This window comes from Herpailurus yagouaroundi, unplaced genomic scaffold (genome assembly GCF_014898765.1).
Source record: "Herpailurus yagouaroundi ecotype Mexico unplaced genomic scaffold, PumYag 77, whole genome shotgun sequence".
Lineage (NCBI taxonomy): Eukaryota > Metazoa > Chordata > Mammalia > Carnivora > Felidae > Herpailurus > Herpailurus yagouaroundi.
The window spans coordinates 21,692,273-21,709,396 of NW_024412388.1; the positions used below are offsets into that span (position 1 = coordinate 21,692,273).

The window sequence follows — 17,124 nt, forward strand, 5'->3', positions numbered from 1 at the left end:
CTAATTTTTAAGCATGTTCAGATAAGTTTTAACTAATGATTTCAATTTTTTTTTAACCTCTGTAGGAACGTCAAGGTCGTGGCAAATAAAAGGCAGTTCTCCACAGACTGCAGCAACGGTTGCATCTGCATATCCTAAGAGGAAAAAAATGACCTTCAAGAGAATTAGGACTTTTTTCTTAATCTCATTGACTTCAGAGACGATTGCAGACTTGCAGTTTAAGTATTGGAATTTCACAAAAGACATAGGACTTAACTGGAAAATGAAAAAAAAAAGAAAAAGAAAAAACTAAACAAAAAATCCCTCTAGGTAGTTTAGGTGAAAAATGTCCCTTTTATTTTGGCTTTGGTTGTGATTTCAGAGCATAATGCTTTGTTTTTTTGTCTTTTTACTATGTTTTTCGGATTTTAAAGTCCGTAAGTGCATACAGTTTTCTCTAATTTTTAAACCCTTTCCTCTCCCCATTTTGACATTTGCACTTGGAGAACACTTGAGTTTCGAAGATTTTGGGCCTCCACCCCAGAAAGTGGGAATTTGGTTTTTCCCCTTCCGAACTGGAAGAACATTTTTATGAAGAATTTTTGTCTTGGAGAATTTAACAGTGTTACCCAAGGTTGTGTCTTTAAGGGTGGTTCATTTTCTCTGACCCTTTGTTACTCAAAGTAAACTACTAGGAGTCCTAAGAAATTTTCTGTTCTTGTACATTATACTGATTAAGTCAGGATTAATTTGATTTCAAAGCTAAGAACAGTGGTAAAAATTTGTTTACAGAAATGCATTTTGGAAGAGAAAAATATTGTAAAACGTGTAGTGAATGTTTCTTCAGTTTCTTGTTCAGCCAATGAGGAAAGGGCATTGCCTTTCTTTTTACCATTAATCACTTCTCAATAAACGTGAGATCCTGTTGAGCATCACTTCTAGTACCATTTATTAGTATGATTTGAGTCTACTATCTTTAATGAAAGATTTGGAATGTAAGGACTTTTAAGAGGTGAGATGGCAACTATGTTTAGAAAGTTTGCTGAAATGAAACAGTTCAGGTTTGCTTTTGTATCCGGGACCTCTGTAAAGAAAAAGGTGGGCCAGAATTCATAATGCTTCCCAAAGAAGGTAGAGCCACTGGGAAATCATTCAGCAAATATTTGTGAGTGCTTATTAGGTGCCAGGCACTTGTCTAACCCTGTAGAAATCTGGCCAGATAGCTTATAATTTTATTTGCAAAGTAGGTAGAGTCCAGTATCAAGGATGTAAGTGTTTAATTTGAAATGTGGCTTATCTAAAGAGTAATTCATGTGGATGCAGGTCCAAGCATAAATCCCAGTAAGGCTTGGGTCTTTGTGAACCATAAAAACATAATGGTATTTGGTTCATCTTTGTTTATTTCCCAAGGTTTGGGGCTTCTCTGCCTTAAAGAGTTTAAGCCCTTTGGGGTGCCTGGCTGGCTCAGTTGGTAGAACATGGGACTCTTGATCTCCAGGTCGTGAGTTTGAGCTCTACGTTGGGTGTAGAAATTACTTTAAAAAATGAAATAAATAAGTAAAAGATTTTTAGTTCTTAAGATGTCCCAGTTGTGCTAAATGTGTGTTAAATGTGTGAAAACTCATGTAATAAGAAAAGGTACTGAAAATGGGTTTTAATGATGTTGGACAGTGTTTTGTCCTCAAATGACTTATTCATTTGGCTATTCTGCACAGCCCAGGCTACTAAATATAGGATGTGATAAAAGTAATAATGCTAATTAGCGACTAGCATTATAGTTGTCACTTCGAGTTGAGAACTTTTCTCTGCTTGAGGCACAGTACAGTATACGTAGGTATTCCTGTTTGCCAAACTTTTTCTAAAATACATTTCACCCAAAATTGGGGAGTCCTTTGCTAAGTTTGAAGATGCCCAATTTCTGAATTTAGAAATTTAACATTCATTGTTTACAGTTTTAGTTCAAACTTCTGTGACATGTAGAGCACTACCATGGGCTTAATTGCCCAGTATTTCACCTTCAAAAGGGAAAATATCCTGAGAAAAGCAAATTCAAAAGCAATTTTACTTTCATTTTTCTACCTTGTGTTCAAGTTGGATATGAGATCATTCAGGATGTTGTTTTTGCAGTTTGAAATGTAAGTTTAAGCCAGTGCTTCCCAGTTTTTCTTTTCACATCATAGGAAATACTGGAATGATTTTGGGGGCAAACTGAAAGGAATTTGGAGCCTCTCTAAAGGCTGCTCACCTAGCTCTCCCTGAGGGTTGAAAAGGTCCAGATGTTGGATTTGTGTATTTAAAAAACCACACACACACACACACACACACACACACACACACACACACACAGGCTTTCTTTTGTAGTATAAAAAACGAGATTATGTTTACTCTAAGTTTGGTCCAAAAGTTGGTTTGATGCAGAACCCCCAGGGCAGCTAAAATGAATTCTCTTACTTGCCAATGACCACTTTGCCAGTGGAAATTGTTGACTGTTGATAATTTGCCCTCAGTGCTTTATTTTGTTCTGTCATTTGTGAATGTAAGATTTTGGATAGCCATGTTGTTTCTCCTTTGTTGAGGGGGAACTAAACAGTTTTTTTTTTTTATGTTTATTTATTTTTGAGAGGGAAAGAGAGAGGTACACAGTATGTGAGCGGGGGAAGGGCAGAGAGACACAGAATCTGAAGTGGGCTCCAAGCTCTGAGCTGTCAGCACAGAGCCCAAAAATGGGGCTCAGACTTACGTACTGCGAGATCATGACCTGAGCCGGAGTTGGACACTTAACTGACTGAGCCACCCAGGTGCCCCGGGAACTGAACAATCTTACCACACATACCAGTGTTGATTCAAAGCATTCTGACTTTTAAGATGAACAAAATGCATAAATCTTAAGTTCATTCAATTTAATCTTAGTCACATTTGATTGGCTACTTTCCCCTAACATAATTCCATTAAAAAAAAAAAAACAAACACTTACTTTGGAATAATTTTAGACTTTTGTGAAAATAGTACCAAGAGTTCTCATACACCCTTCACTCGACTTTCCCCAAACTGTCAATGTTTTACATAACCATAGTACAATTATCAAAAAACTAAATACAGATAGAGTACTATTAACCTATGGATTGTGCCAGTTGTCCAAGGAATGTCCCTTTTTCTCTGGCTCAGATCCAGTCCATGATTCCATATTACATTAGTTGTCTTTAGGCCTCTAGCCCGTGAGTTCTTCAATCTTACCTTTTATGATTGACACTGGAGAGAACTGGCCAAGTATTTTATAGAATGCCCCTTGCATTGCATTTGTCTGATATTTTCTCACTATTAGATTGAGGGTTTTTTGGGCAAGAATACCAAAAGAGTTCTGTGCCCTTCTCACTGCATTGTATTAACAAACATGATGTCCATATGTCTTACTACTGTTGACTTTGATCACTTGGTGTTTAAGGTAGTGTCTGCCGTACTGTTCCACTGTAGTTACTGATTTCCCCTTTGTAATTAATAAGTAACTTGAGTATACTCAAAATCAGTCTTGGGTTCACTGATTTTGACATCTGGATTGTTACTGCCTGTATTACTGTGGCATTTGCCACATGTTTATTCACTGTGTATTTTACATTTATACCAACTAGAATCCTATAAGGAGGAGCTGTCTTCCCCATTTTTTAAAAATTGTATCAGTGTGGACTCAGGGATATTTAATTCCATGGGTCAGTGCTGTCATTTATTCTGTTGCACAAATTGTCCCAGCTTTGGCAATTGGGAGCTCCTTTATTATTTTTTAAATATTTGTTTTGAAGACAGCATGCATGCAAGCAGGGGAGGGGCAGAGAGAGGGAGAAAGCATCCCAAGCGGGCTCTGCACTGTCAGTGCAGAGTGTGATGCTGGGCTCAATCTCATAAATCGTGAGATCATGACCTGAGCCCAAATCAAGAGTGGGACGCTTAACCGACTGAGCCATCCAGGCGCCCCTTTTCTGTCCTTTTCATAGCAATGTATAAATCTTCTGGAGTTACGGAGAGAACTTTCACTTGGCATCATGGTTCACCCAGAGTGAGGCCCAGTAAATGTGGGTTGGTTTGTGCCCTTCCATAATTTTTACTTTTGGCCTTGTAAATAGAGACCCCAAATGTTGGAAGAACTATTTTCCACCCCACCTAACTTACTTTTCAGAGATTTTTCTACCTGCATGAAAATAAATGAGTACTAAAATTTTCTGTATTTCATGAGTCAATATGGCACTTGGATACTGCCAATTCTTTTGACTGTTGTTTGAAAAATGATATATAGACAGTCCCTGACTTAGGATGTTTTGACTTAAGATTTTCAACTTTACACTGGTGCGCAAGTGATAGGCATTCAGTAGAAATCATACTTTGAATTTTGATATTTTCCCAGGCTAGCATTATGCCAGAAGAAAGATACTTTCTCCTGGTGCTGGGCAGCACAGCTGGTGTGACTGCCAGTCCCATCACATGATCAGGAGGGTAAACAACTGATACACTTAAACCATTTAGTGCCCACACAACCGTTTTGTTTTTCACTTTCTGTAAAGTATTCAATAAATTATATGAGGTATCCAACACTTTAAGATAGGCTTTATGTTAGATGATTTTGCTTAACTATAGGCTAATGGAAGTGTTCTCAGCACATTTAAGGTATGCTAGGCAAAACTGTCATAGGTTAAGTGTATTAAATGTACTTTTAACTTCAGGATATTTTCAACTTGATGGATTTATCAGGAGGATCTAACCCCATCAGAAGTTGAGGAAGATGTATATTTGAAATGTTTGTGTCACGAATGTAGGACCCTTCTGATAAAGAGTAATAGTGTCCCTCGGATTCTGATTTTTTTTTTTTTTTTTGCCTTGGAAAGTAATGCCACTTAAAACTGTGTCATTCATCTTTAGTGGTTTCTAGGCAGCTGGTGACACTCCTTCTGAGAAGCCTGCCTTTAGAACCGTTATGTTACAGTAGCTGCTGGGCTTGCGTGTGGAACGCTGACGTCATTGTGGGGTAAGATACCACAGCGAGATTAACTGAATTGGAGAAGGTCTCACAAACCTGCAGGGCCCTGCCTTCACGTTTCCGGGACTGGCTCTGCAGCCCCTCTGCGGGGGGAACTTAGGGCGGACCTTCCGCCCCGCCCAGCCGCCGGGTTAGGACCCTGGACGGCGCGTGCGCCGCTCCCTCACCCGCGGTCGGGCGAGCCTGCGTCCTGCTAACCTGATTCTCCATATTACTGCGACCTGGCTTGCAGTAGGCCGCCGCAGCCTAAGGGGCTGTTCTGCATACCTTCGTTTTTGTATGCCTTTCCCCTGCCCTGACGGAATGGCTGTTTTACCTCCAGAAACTGGGTTCAGGATGGGGTCTCTCCCCCTGTGCCAAACCCCTTACCTTCACAGGTAAGCCAGGTAGCCTGAGGGACCGGCAAATGGGATTTCGCACTAACTTGCTAACGGGGCAGAGATGTCATTAGTGTCATGCATGGTTTATTGCTTTCTAATACCTTTTCAAATAATGCTCATGGGGCGCCTGGCTGTCTCAGCCGGTTAAGCGCGTCGTGGGACTTAGGCTCAGGTCCTGAGCTAGCGGTTAGTGGGTTGGAGCCCTGCCGCGGGCTCTGTGCTGACAGCTCCGAGCCTGGATCCTGCTTCAGATTCTGTGTCTCCTTCTCTCTCTCTGCCCCTCCCCTGCTCGCGCCCGCTCTCGTTCTCTCTCTCTGTCAAAAAATAAAAAATAAAATAAAAAAAAAAACATAAAAAAATTTTAAGTTTAAAATAATGCTCAAATATGTGGCTGGCTAGCGGAAGCTTGGAAAGCTGTTACCCTGAACCCACCTGCTGGCCACAGGAGCAGTTCGTGTGCTCAAAAAAGAAAAAGTTACTTAAAAATTGCCCTTTAAGGGGAAGCTCCTTGAAGAAACTCTCAGTTTTGCTGTTTGTCCAGTTTGCCGTGTGAGTGTACTCCTGGTTTATCCGTCTATTTGGCCTGTATTTTGTGAGCCCCTGTGGGTGCTACTTTGGGCACTGGAGAGAGGGAAGTAGGAGGTTCCCGTCCTCTCAGACTTCAGTTTAAGGATTCCTCTGTAATACCGTTTGATGCTGGGGGAGATACAGGATGCTGCGAGAAGAGAAGAGGGGCATCTATCCAGAAGATAGCCTTTTCTGTGTTGGATTTTCCTTCCTCGCCTTTTTTCACTCAGCGGAAACCGCATGCGCCCCTTGCCTCTTCATCCTCCTGCACAGCTTCAGCTCAGTCCTAGGCACTCTGCTCCATGATGAAGGCGCTGTGTGATGTTTGGCAAGTCAGGGAATTGCTCTGCACACGTTTCCTCACTGGAAAAAGGAAATGACCTCTGAAGCTCGTTGATGTATGATTTTTGAGAGATTTAAATTCATTTTAACTAGGAGTGCTTTTCTGATGAAAGAAATGAAATAACCAGTTCAGACAGTTACATATATAGAATAAAAAGGTGTATATCTTGATATAGCAGTTTTCTATATATCTTTCTAAACTTAAATTTTTTTTTTGCTTTATGACACATACAAAATCAGTGTATACATATAGCATGTGTGTATTCCTAAATATATGTAACCCACTTAAGTTATTTTACAAAAATAGAACAACACCAAACCATCTGCAGGGTCCTCCTCCCTCACCACTCCCAGTCACAATTCCATGAATTTTTTATTTTGGTTTGCTAAAGAAGGACACATGTCTTCTATGACGATCTAATATGGATGGTCTTCTAGCATCCTGGGGTGAGCAGCACTCCAAGGGCCTAGGTCTCTGTCATCAAAAGCAACTTGGCAGAAGCCTGTCCTTCTAACCTTGTTCCTCTGAAGCATTGGAATCCAAATTTTTCCGAATTTCTTATTCCCCAAAGCCTTTCAACTTGAAGAGTGGGGCATTCCCACTTTTTACAAAAAAATTTTTTTTAACGTTTATTTATTATTGAGAGACAGAGAGAGACAGAGCATGAGCAGGGGAGGGGCAGAGGGAGAGGGAGACACAGAATCTGAGGCGGGCTCCAGGCTCTAAGCTGTCAGCACAGAGCCCGATGTGGGACTCGAACTCACGGACCGTGAGATCATGACCTGAGCCGAAGTCGGACGCCCAACTGACTGAGCCACCCAGGCGCCCCTCCCATTTTTATTTTTAATGTTTATTTTTGAGAAAGAGAGAAAGTACATGCAAGGGAGGGGCAGAGAGGAGGGAGACAGGATCCGAAGCAGGCTCTGTGCTGACAGCAGACAACCTAATGTGGAGCTCGAACTCACAAACCGTGAGATCATGACCTGAGCGGAAGTCGGACGCTTAACTGACTGAGCCACCCAGGCACCTCTCACTTCATTGATTTTAACTGACAAACTACAATCTATGTCACATACAACTCTTCACTACCTGTACCTGTGCCATTTAGAGTGGTTGGAGAAAAACATGCAAGCAGTGTCCTATTTTAATTTCTTGATTATCAGTTTCAGAAGGGGAATCACTGACATTTTCTCCTGTATTCACTTTCCTACTCACGAGACAACCATTTCATACCTTCTCCCTTTTCTCAAACCTTCAGCACCTCAGATCCCACTTTTACTCTGTTACTGTTTTTACTTCCTACTTGACTGAGGAAGCTGAAGCAATCAAAATGAAACACCACAGACTCCCTCCACTACATCTACTCACTTACATCACTGTAGATCAATGTTTCTTGAAGCCTGGTCTCCAGGCCAGCAGCATCAGCACCATCAGGGAACTTGTCAGAGGGCAAATTATTGGACCCTAGACCTACAGAATCAGAAGTTCAGGGGGTGGGGTCCAGCAAGCTGTGCTTTAATAAGTGCTCCAGGTGATTCTAATGAACCTTCTAGTTTGAGAAGCAATGCCCTTGGGCTATGCATGATTCTGCCTAGAAAATCCCTCTGGCTGTGCACTAGACCCCAGTCTCTCACCAACTCAACATGGTTCCACCACATCTCCCTTCTTCCACATCCCAATTTTACTTGTTTCTATCGGATCATTCCTACCAGCATGCAAACATGCTGTTGTTTCCCCCCCTTTCTTCCTGCCAGTTACCACCCATTTCTCTATTTGCAGCAAACCCCCAAAGAGGAAGCTGTTACTCTCTGGCTCTATTTCTCCTGCCATTCTTTCTAACCCACTCGAGTCAGGCTTTCATCCTCTTCATCCCAGTGGAACTGGCCTTGTCAAGGTCATGAGGGACCTCACATTGTTAATTTTCAGTCATCTTATTCGACCTATAAACAGCAGGTGGCATTGTTGCTGTTTCCTCCTTAGTAAACTTTCTTCCTTTGGATTCTAGCACAGCATACCTCCTCTGATTTTCATCTGGTTTCACTGGTTGTCCCTACTTAGTCTCCTTGGCTGGTTCCTCCTCTGCTTTTTTGTCCTCTTGATACTAGAGTGACCCAGGGCTCAGTCCTTGACCCTGTACACTCACTGGATTTCATCCAGTCCTGTGACTTTAAACACCATCCATGTGCCAATACCTCCCAAGTAGAACTAGTTTATTTTTTATTTAAATAAAAAAAAAAATTAAGTTTATTTATTTATTTTGAGAAAGACATAGACAGTGCAAGTTGCAGAGGGGCAGAGAGAGGGGAAGAGAGAGAATCCCAAGCAGCCTCCATGCTGTCAGCACAGAGCCTGATGTGGGGCTTGAACCCACAAAACTGAGATCATGACCTGAGCTGAAACCAAGAGTCATATGCTTAACCAGGTGCCCTAGAACCAGTTTAAATGTGTCTCCTGAACTCTGGTATGTTCGGCTGCTAGCCCAGCCACTCCACTGGATGACTTACCAACAGTTCAAACCTAACACTCCGAAACCCAAACCCCTTCCTTCCTCATCTGCCCTGATTTAATGTTCGTTTATTTTATTTTTGAGAGAGAGCGAGTGAGCATGCATGAGTGGGGGAGGGGCAGAGAGAGAGAGCGCAGAAGAGAGAGAATCCCAAGCATGATCCGCACTGTCAGTGCAGAGCCAGACTCAGGGCTCCATCTCATGAATTGTGAGATCATGCATGACCTGAGCCGAGATCAAAAGTCAGACACTTAACCGACTGAACACCCCAGTGCCCCTACACCATCTCGTTTGGTAACAAATTCATCTCTCCCATTTCTCCTGGGAGTAATGTTTGACTCCCTTTCTCACATATTGCATCATATTTGTCAGCAGATCTTACTGGCTGACCACTTGTTGCCACATCCTATGGGCCAAGTCACTCTCCTCTCTCACTTTGATGACTGCCACAATCTCGTAGTGGGTTTCCACTTCTACTTTTGCTTCCTACAGTCTGTCCTCCACACGGCAGCACAGAGCTCCTGTGAACATGCACGTCATATCATGCCACTTCTCAGCCTACACCCTCTCATGGCTCCCGTCTCACTCAGAATAAAGGCCAAAGCCTTCCATGGCTCACAAGGCCTTATGGCATCTGACCCTGCATTCCCACATTTCATCCCACTCTTCTCCATGCTTATTTGTGTACTGCTCTCAAGTGTTCCACTCACCTTGGCCTCCCCGAGACCATCAAACATGCCAGGTTCCTGTCAGAGGGTCTTTGCTCAGCTGTGTCTGCCACCTGGAATACCTTTCTTCATATATCTGCGAGGCCCACTCACTCCTTCATGTCCTTCAGGTTTTTCAGCAGGGTTGTCTTTATCAGCGAGGTCTCTTCTGACTACCCTGTTTACATTCACTGTCCCCATCTCACACCCTGTGTCACCATAGCCAGCAGTGGACCTGAAATTGCACCCACCCCGGATCTGTCTCTTTCTACTCTGAGGCAGGGAGACCAGGAAGCTAATAAAAAGTTGTCAAGCAAGTTTAAAAGTTTTAAAAGTCGAATCCGAAATTTCTGGTTAACAATTAAAAAACAAAACAAAACAAAATGATTTCTAACCTTAAATTCCAACTCCTGCTTTCCTAGAGTGATAGAGCACTGCTGGGAAACCTTGGAAACTAGGCCTGGATCCGTCACTAAGCAGCTCTGTGACCTGTGGCAAGCCAGTCATTAGGCTTGGTGAGCTTGGGAAGGGCAGGAGCTGGGCCCAGTGACCTATGAGGTTCACTCACCTCCAATCACTCAACTCTACCTCCAGAATCCACCCAGCGCTGTCAGTGATTCTCATCCCCCTGCCATCACCCTCTCTCCGTGCTGTTCTCTCCTGTTTGGGCTACTGCCTCCGCTCCTTACTGATCTCCCCAGTTCACTTCCGTCCTTTATTCCACCTTCCACATAGCTGCCCAAGTAAAGTGTTTTTACAAATATAAATGCCCATTTCTCTCTCGAACCCTCCACTGGCTTCCTGTTGCACTTGGAATCTCCCCCGTGCTGCGCCCTCTGGCCTACAAGGCCCCTCACCATCTGGTTCTGTGCTTCCTCTCTCCCATCTGGTTCCAGCCATAGTTCCAGCCCCTCCAGTATGCCAAGCTCAGTCCTGCCTTGGCAATCCTTTGTTTTGCGTGCATGTTCTTCCTCCTTGTGTTCCCCTGGTGGATTCCCTCTTATATTTTAGGACTCGGTTTCAGTGTCATTTCCTAAGTGCAAACTTCCTTTCCTGACCACCTTATCTAAAGCCAGATCTCCCTTGTTATTTTAAAATTCAGCTCACTACTTACTTTCTGTTTGCATCATAACATTGATCACAATGTAACATTATTTTCAGTCATGCAACACACAGTGGGATACCATGCCACTGTAAAAAAGATAGGAATCTATGTGTTGATATAGAGTGATGTCTTAAGATAAACTGTTTAGTGGAAAAAAAAAAAAAACCCCAAAGTGCAGTACAGAGTGTACAGCATACCACCATTTGTATAATAAGGGTGGGGGGGAAAATACATTTACTTGTATATACATATGTTATCTCTGGATTGGTACAGAAGAAATTGGTAACATTGCTTGCCTCTATGGAGGGGACTAGGTGGCTAGGGGAGGGGTGGGGGGCTTTTCACTGTGCATCTTTTTGTATTTTGAATCACATAAAGTACCACCTATTAAAAAATCAGTAAATATTTAAAAGTTGTGTACTTTCTCTGTTTCCTATCTCCTTAAAGAGAATATAAATGTTATGAGAGTGTATACCATGACTTTCCTTGTTCACTTTTATATCCTCAGCACTTAAAACCATGTCTGGCACCTACTAGTACTCAGTAAGTATTTACAGAAATAATGGAAGAAAGAATGAAGGTCTCTTCCAGCTCTAACACTGTGGTTCTAATCTTAGGGCTTCAAGAATGTAAGACATGGAAGGGTGCCTGGGTGGCTCAGTCGGTTAAGGGTCCGACTTCGGCTCAGGTCATTGTCTCACAGTCCGTGAGTTTGAGCCCCACGTTGGGCTCTGTGCAGAGCCTGCTTCGGATCCTCTGTATCCCCCTCTCTCTGCCCCTCCCCCCTTACTCTCTCAAATAAATAAACATTAAAAAAAAAAAAAAAGAAAAAAAGAAAAAAAGAATATGAGATGGATCCCAGGGCCTAGCCATTCAGAGGCACCAAGAGAGATACCAGAATGTTCTGTGGTGTGGTGTACTGTTTTTCTTTGTTGTGATCAATAAGCTAAAAAAAAAAAAAAAAGAAAAAAAAAAAGGAGTGTGTGGAGGAGTGTGTGGAGTGTGGAATGTGGAGTGTGTGGTGGAGTGGAGTGTGGAGAACCTGCCTGGCACAGATATACTTCCCAAGTGAGAGCTCAGGTAGCCACAGGAGGGCCATGTCCTGTTTCGGTCATGCTCTAGTCATGGCCTCTGGGGATGGCAGCCTCAGGGACAGGCAAAGCAGCCCCTTTCCTGCCACCTCAAAACATTCAGGATCACAGATTGTAGTAGCACGCTCCAGTTAGGAGACTTCTGCACTAGATTCGGAACTCCCTGAGCTCAGGAACTGACTTTGTCTTGCTCACTAGTACACTCAGAGCCTGGCATAGAATGAACAAAAGAGTGAATGGAAGAATAAAAGCTGAAGGAGAGGGCACCAAGAACAAGGAGAGAAAGCCTGGAATCAGGAGCTATCATACCCCATCTAGCCAGGAGGTGGCGCTGGAGGAGTGTTTTCTGAGTTGTTGGCTGAGCCTGAGCCTTTCAGTCTGGAACACAGCCCTATTTTGACCAAGGAAGAGGGTAGTTGATTTTTGACAAATTTAAGTGCTCTGCTAGGCAGCAGGGATTGTGAAGAGGCACAGCTGGAACAGGGAAATAGAAGCCCCACACAGAAATCAACACTGCATAGGAAGACAAGTGCTTTTCTGACCCTTAGGACCCCTGAGAAAAACCTTTTAAATTTGTTTGAGGCCTTTGGGGGAAGTTCACAGAGGAAGTGACATCCAAACTGGGCCTTCAAAATGAGGATTTACGCAGTTGGAGGACATTCTAGGTAGAGGGAATAGACTCCCGGGAAATTGGGAGAATGGCGAATTGACAAGGATTGCTGGGTTTTCCCCATTTGTTGGGAGATAAAAGGGTAAAGAAAAAGTTCTGCTCTGAGAGTTTACTTTTTTCTTTTAAGTCAACTCTATGCCCACCATGGAGCTCAAAATCATGACCCCGAGATCAAGAGTCACACACTCTACCAATTGAGCCAGTCAGGTACCCCAAGAGTTTACATTTTTTATTAAATAACAAAAGACTTATAGATTGATTAATGCATACAGTAAGGGCTCAAGAAATAGTCAATGGATTGAGATTTACGTATCAGGTAAATAGTAGAAGCTGGATAAACGTGTTGTTGAGGGAATGAATCATGGAACTTCAGGTGGTTTCTTTGCTAAATCACATGTCCTTACTGATGTTTTAAGAGCAGGTTTTCCAAGAATCTTTCCTTCTGTGTCCAAAGCTCTTCAGAGGCAGCTTTTCTTTCCACCAAAGACAAGAAATCCTGACCCCAAGGGGGAGTCCAGGTTCCAATAACCTGGCATCCAGAGCCTTATAGAGGATTTTCAAGTCCTGTCCCTAGAACACAGTCTCCTTCCTTAGGACTAGGTAGCAGTAATCATTAGTTATATTTTATAGCTGATGTTATCCATCGCTTCCATATTGCTAAATCCACTGGAAACACTTCAGTCTGCATCTTTCTCCAAACCTTCTTCCCACCTGTGTGACCCTTGTGCTCTCCAGTTTACCACCTGTGTCTCTCTTCTTGGTTTCATCTGCCAGCTTCTCCAGTTCCTGTCTGTAGCCATTAAGGGTTGAGTTCTGGGCCCTAGCTTCCTCTGCTTTATTCTCTTCCTGGCTAATTCTTCCTGAGGTTTCAATTACTATTCAGATGTCAACAGTCCTCAGAGCTCTCTCCGGAGCTCTCTCTCTGAGCACCAGCCCACACATCTAACAGCCAGCCCACTTGACTTTTTCACTTGGGTGTTTCTTAGGCACCTGAATCTCAACATGTATAAAAACTCCTCATCTTCCCCACCTGCTCCCCCTCCAGGGTCCCTATCATGGTGCATGGTCGCATCACACAGCTGTCACTGCAGCCAGAAGCCTGTGTGAGTCATCCTTGACTCAAATCCTGATCGTCCCACCCCCTCGATAACTCCTGAGTCCTTCTACTGCTCTCCATCCCCACCACTGCCATTATCTCGAGCTGCCCCCTCTGGGGGCCATTCTCTTCTCAGTAGCCAAGGTGACTTTTTAGAAATTCAAATAAGATCATGTCTCAAAATTCTTCAAATACTCTCCCATTTCCCTTATATAAAATCCAAGCCCTTTAACCATGACCTTCAAGACCTTGTATGATCTGGACCACCTCTCAGCCTCCATCTCCTGCTGCTCCGTTCTCAGCTCCAGCCAGTTTGAATTTCATTCATTCATTCATTCATCCATCCATCTACCCACCCATCCATTCATTAATTCATTCCGGTAACCAGGAATTTATAGTGCCTAATTTATGCCAATAGTGTGTGAACCATTGTGAACAAGGAGAAAGACTTCATTCTCATGAAGTATCTGGTGTTTTCTCTTCCTGCTTCAGGCTCTTCTCACATGTGGCTCCCTCTGCCTGAACTCTCTTCTCCAACATACACACTTTACTGCCTTAGCCTCTAGCTCCAGTTCATCATTCAAACCAAAATTAAATGTCATTTCCTCTCTGAAGCTTTCCTTAACTCAGGCTTAGTTAGGAACGCCTATTGTGGATTGCCACAGTCCTGAACTTGCCCTTCATTACTCATGTCTGTTTCCCCTTCGGGACCAGAGGCCCCAAGAGACTGAAAACCAGGCCTTCCGTGTTCACCAGTACCTGGAACTATGCTGAGCTCTTATCATGAACTCAGTACATAAGGCTTGAATGAAAGCACATGTCCTTTTCATTTGGATCTGCTTTTTTCTTTTTTCTTTTCTTTTCTTTTCTTTTCTTTTCTAAGTTTATTTATTTATTTCTGAGAGAGGGAGAGGGAGAGAGATGGGCAGGGGATGGGCAGAGAGAGAGGGAGAGAGAGGATCCCAAGCAGGCTCTGCACTGACAGTGCAGAGCCTGACACGGGGCTCGAACTCATGAACTATGAGATCATGACTTGAGCCATGAAATCAAGAGTTGGACACTTAACGAACTGACCTACCCAGGCGCCCCTTCATTTGGATCTGCTTTTTAAAAATATTTGAGGATAGGGCACCTGGGTGGCTCAGTCAGTTAAGCATCCAACTTTGGCTCAGGTTATGATCTCACAGTTCTTGAGTTTGAGCCCCGCGTTGGGCTCTCTGCTGTCAGCACAGAACCTGCTTCAGATCCTCTGCCTTCCTTTCTCTCTGCCCTTCCTCCACTCTCTCTCAAAAATAAATAAACATTGAAAACTTTTTTTTCCATATTCGAGTATATCTTAAATGTTGCCATAGACACAGTCACCCTAGTCAGCCTTGCACAGTCAAGTCAGCCAGTCAGTTCCGAATGCTGTGCTTTAAAGGAGACTATTGATCCTGTCATCTCCCTGAGTCAAGAAAACAAATACCCAGCCCACACAGAGATGTGCTGCTAAGGCCCTTTCATTCAGTTAGCTTGTCCCACAGAAAGGAGGCTCATGAATGTCAAAGAGCACAGGCCTACCCTGAGAGGGATTCTGGTCTTCAGCCATGGCTACTTGCTTATATGAACAGGTCATTCAACCTTTCTGACCCTCAGCCTTCCTACCTGTGAAGATGGGCATAATAATATGCACATTGCTGGGCTGATGGGAGGGGTTCACAAGCTGTCACAAAGGACAGGCAGACCATTCATGTTAGCTTTTTTCCCAACCACAAGGCAGTGTGGGATAGTGGTTAGCAGTCTGGGTACTGGGTCAGAGACAGCAGGGTCTGAGCTTGGCTCTGTCACTTCTTAGGAAGTTGGCCATGGGGGAAGTATTAAAACATCTTAGTCTCAGTTTCCTCATGTAGAAAATGGGGACAAAGTCATACCTGCATCTGGGGGTATGGTGGGCACTTATATGAAGTTAATGTGTATGAAGGACTCAGCCCAGAGCCTGGCACATGGTAAGTACCCAATACATGTGCACAGCATCATGACAGAGATGGTAAGGGGGACAGAGAAATGGTGTCCACAGTTCTGATCTTCACTGGTGAAATCATCTGGGGACTGTTTATCATCTAATTTGCAGGGGCTTCTGAAGGGACTGCCATCTGACACAGACCCCAGGTCTAGTAGAAGAGAGAAAACATGTCTATAAGTGAGGAAGATTTCATGTGCAAGGTGATAAATTTTATTTAAAAAAAAAGCCAGGAGACTAAAACCCTTATTGAATGAAAAAAGCTAGAAGTAAGAGCATATATTACATGATTCCATTAAAGAAAAAAAATTTTTAATTTTTATTTATTTTTGAGAGAGAGAGCGTGAGCAGGGGAGGGGCAGAGAGAGAGAGAGAGAGAGAGAGAGAGAGAGAGAGGGAGAGAGACACAGAATCTGAAACAGGCTCCAGGCTCTGAGCTGCCAGCACAGATCCTGATGCAGGGCTCGAACTCAGGAACAGTGAGATCCTGACCTGAGCCAAAGTTGAGCACTCAACTGACTGAGACACACAGGTGCTCCTACATGATTCCATTTTTATGAAGTTCTAGAACTGGCAAAACAATCTATGGTGATAGAGGTCAGAGGTTCATATTAGGGTACTGGCTGGGAGAAAGCATGAAGGAACCTTCTGGAAATGTTCCGTGTCTTCATCTGAGTAGTGGAATCCTGGGCATATGCAAAATATGTAAATATTTAACCAAAGGTCCAGTTAAGATTTGTGCACTTTACTGTATGTAAATGATATTTGGAAGAAAATTGTGTCAGAGGAGTTTAGAAAAGGGAGTGATTTCTTCTAGCGTAAGTGGACAGTGAAGGCTGCATGGCCTGGAGAGGAACTGCAGGGGGGAAATAGCCACTTTCTCTCTCTTGGTGGCTCAGTAACAGGGGATCTAAACAAAGCACTTAAACTTACCTTAATGGAGTCAGGAATCATCAGTAAGTGGTTTTGGAGATTATTTGCTATCTGTTTACAATGCAAAAAAAAAAAAAAGTTTAGGATTATATAATTGCAAAAGTCATATTCAGGGAGGTAATTATCAAGTGTAACATGAGTGTTCTATTTTGGGCTTCATCGCTAGCTCTTCTGGCCCTTCATTCCCTTTGCCTAAATGTGATTGCTAGTTGTTTTGCTGGTTCTCTTCTGTCAGAGGCAGCGGGATGATGGGAGGCCATGGATGGGGAATAGAGAGTGGAATGATAAATCACATTTCTGCTGGGCTTCACTCTTCACAAAGCACCTGTGCACACAGCATCTCACTCGATAGCAATCTAGGAGGGAGGCAGGGGTATCAGTCATGGTTATTGATTGCAAGCAACAGAAACCAATTCTGAATAGCTTAAGCAGAGAAGGAGTTTATTAGAAGGTTATCAAATAGCTCACAGAAACAAAAGAAAAACTGGAGAATGAGGGTCAGAGAACAGGCAGGAATCAGGGAGGGCTTACTCAAACCCGTGTATTTTAGGGTGTTTGTTTCAGCAGCCTAGCTAATACAGGTACATTTGGAAACGATCAAGACAGGTTTTCCAGGGGTGCCTGGCTGGCTTAGCTAGAAGAGCATGCAACTCTCGATCTCAGCGTTGTGAGTTTGAGTCCTGTGTTGCGTGCAGAGACTATTAAACAAAACAAAACAAACCAAA

General features: G+C 43.3%; 2 protein-coding genes across 4 annotated transcripts in view; both read left to right on the forward strand.

The window, feature by feature from the left end:
• Positions 1 to 914, forward strand: part of YTHDF2 (YTH N6-methyladenosine RNA binding protein F2) — a 33,746-nt gene extending 32,832 nt beyond the window's left edge. For all 3 annotated transcript variants that reach the window (XM_040466913.1, XM_040466904.1, XM_040466919.1), the window contains one exon: positions 66 to 914. In XM_040466913.1, coding sequence (XP_040322847.1) covers positions 66 to 89 — 24 coding nt within the window. In that variant the 3' untranslated portion in view covers positions 90 to 914. The remainder of the gene's footprint in view (positions 1 to 65) is intronic.
• A 2,949-nt stretch (positions 915 to 3,863) lies between these two features.
• The window catches only part of OPRD1 (opioid receptor delta 1), a 65,862-nt gene continuing 52,601 nt past the window's right edge, over positions 3,864 to 17,124 (forward strand). The window contains exon 1 of the mRNA XM_040466931.1: positions 3,864 to 5,379. Within this exon, the coding sequence (XP_040322865.1) occupies positions 5,282 to 5,379 (98 nt within the window). The 5' untranslated portion in view covers positions 3,864 to 5,281. The remainder of the gene's footprint in view (positions 5,380 to 17,124) is intronic.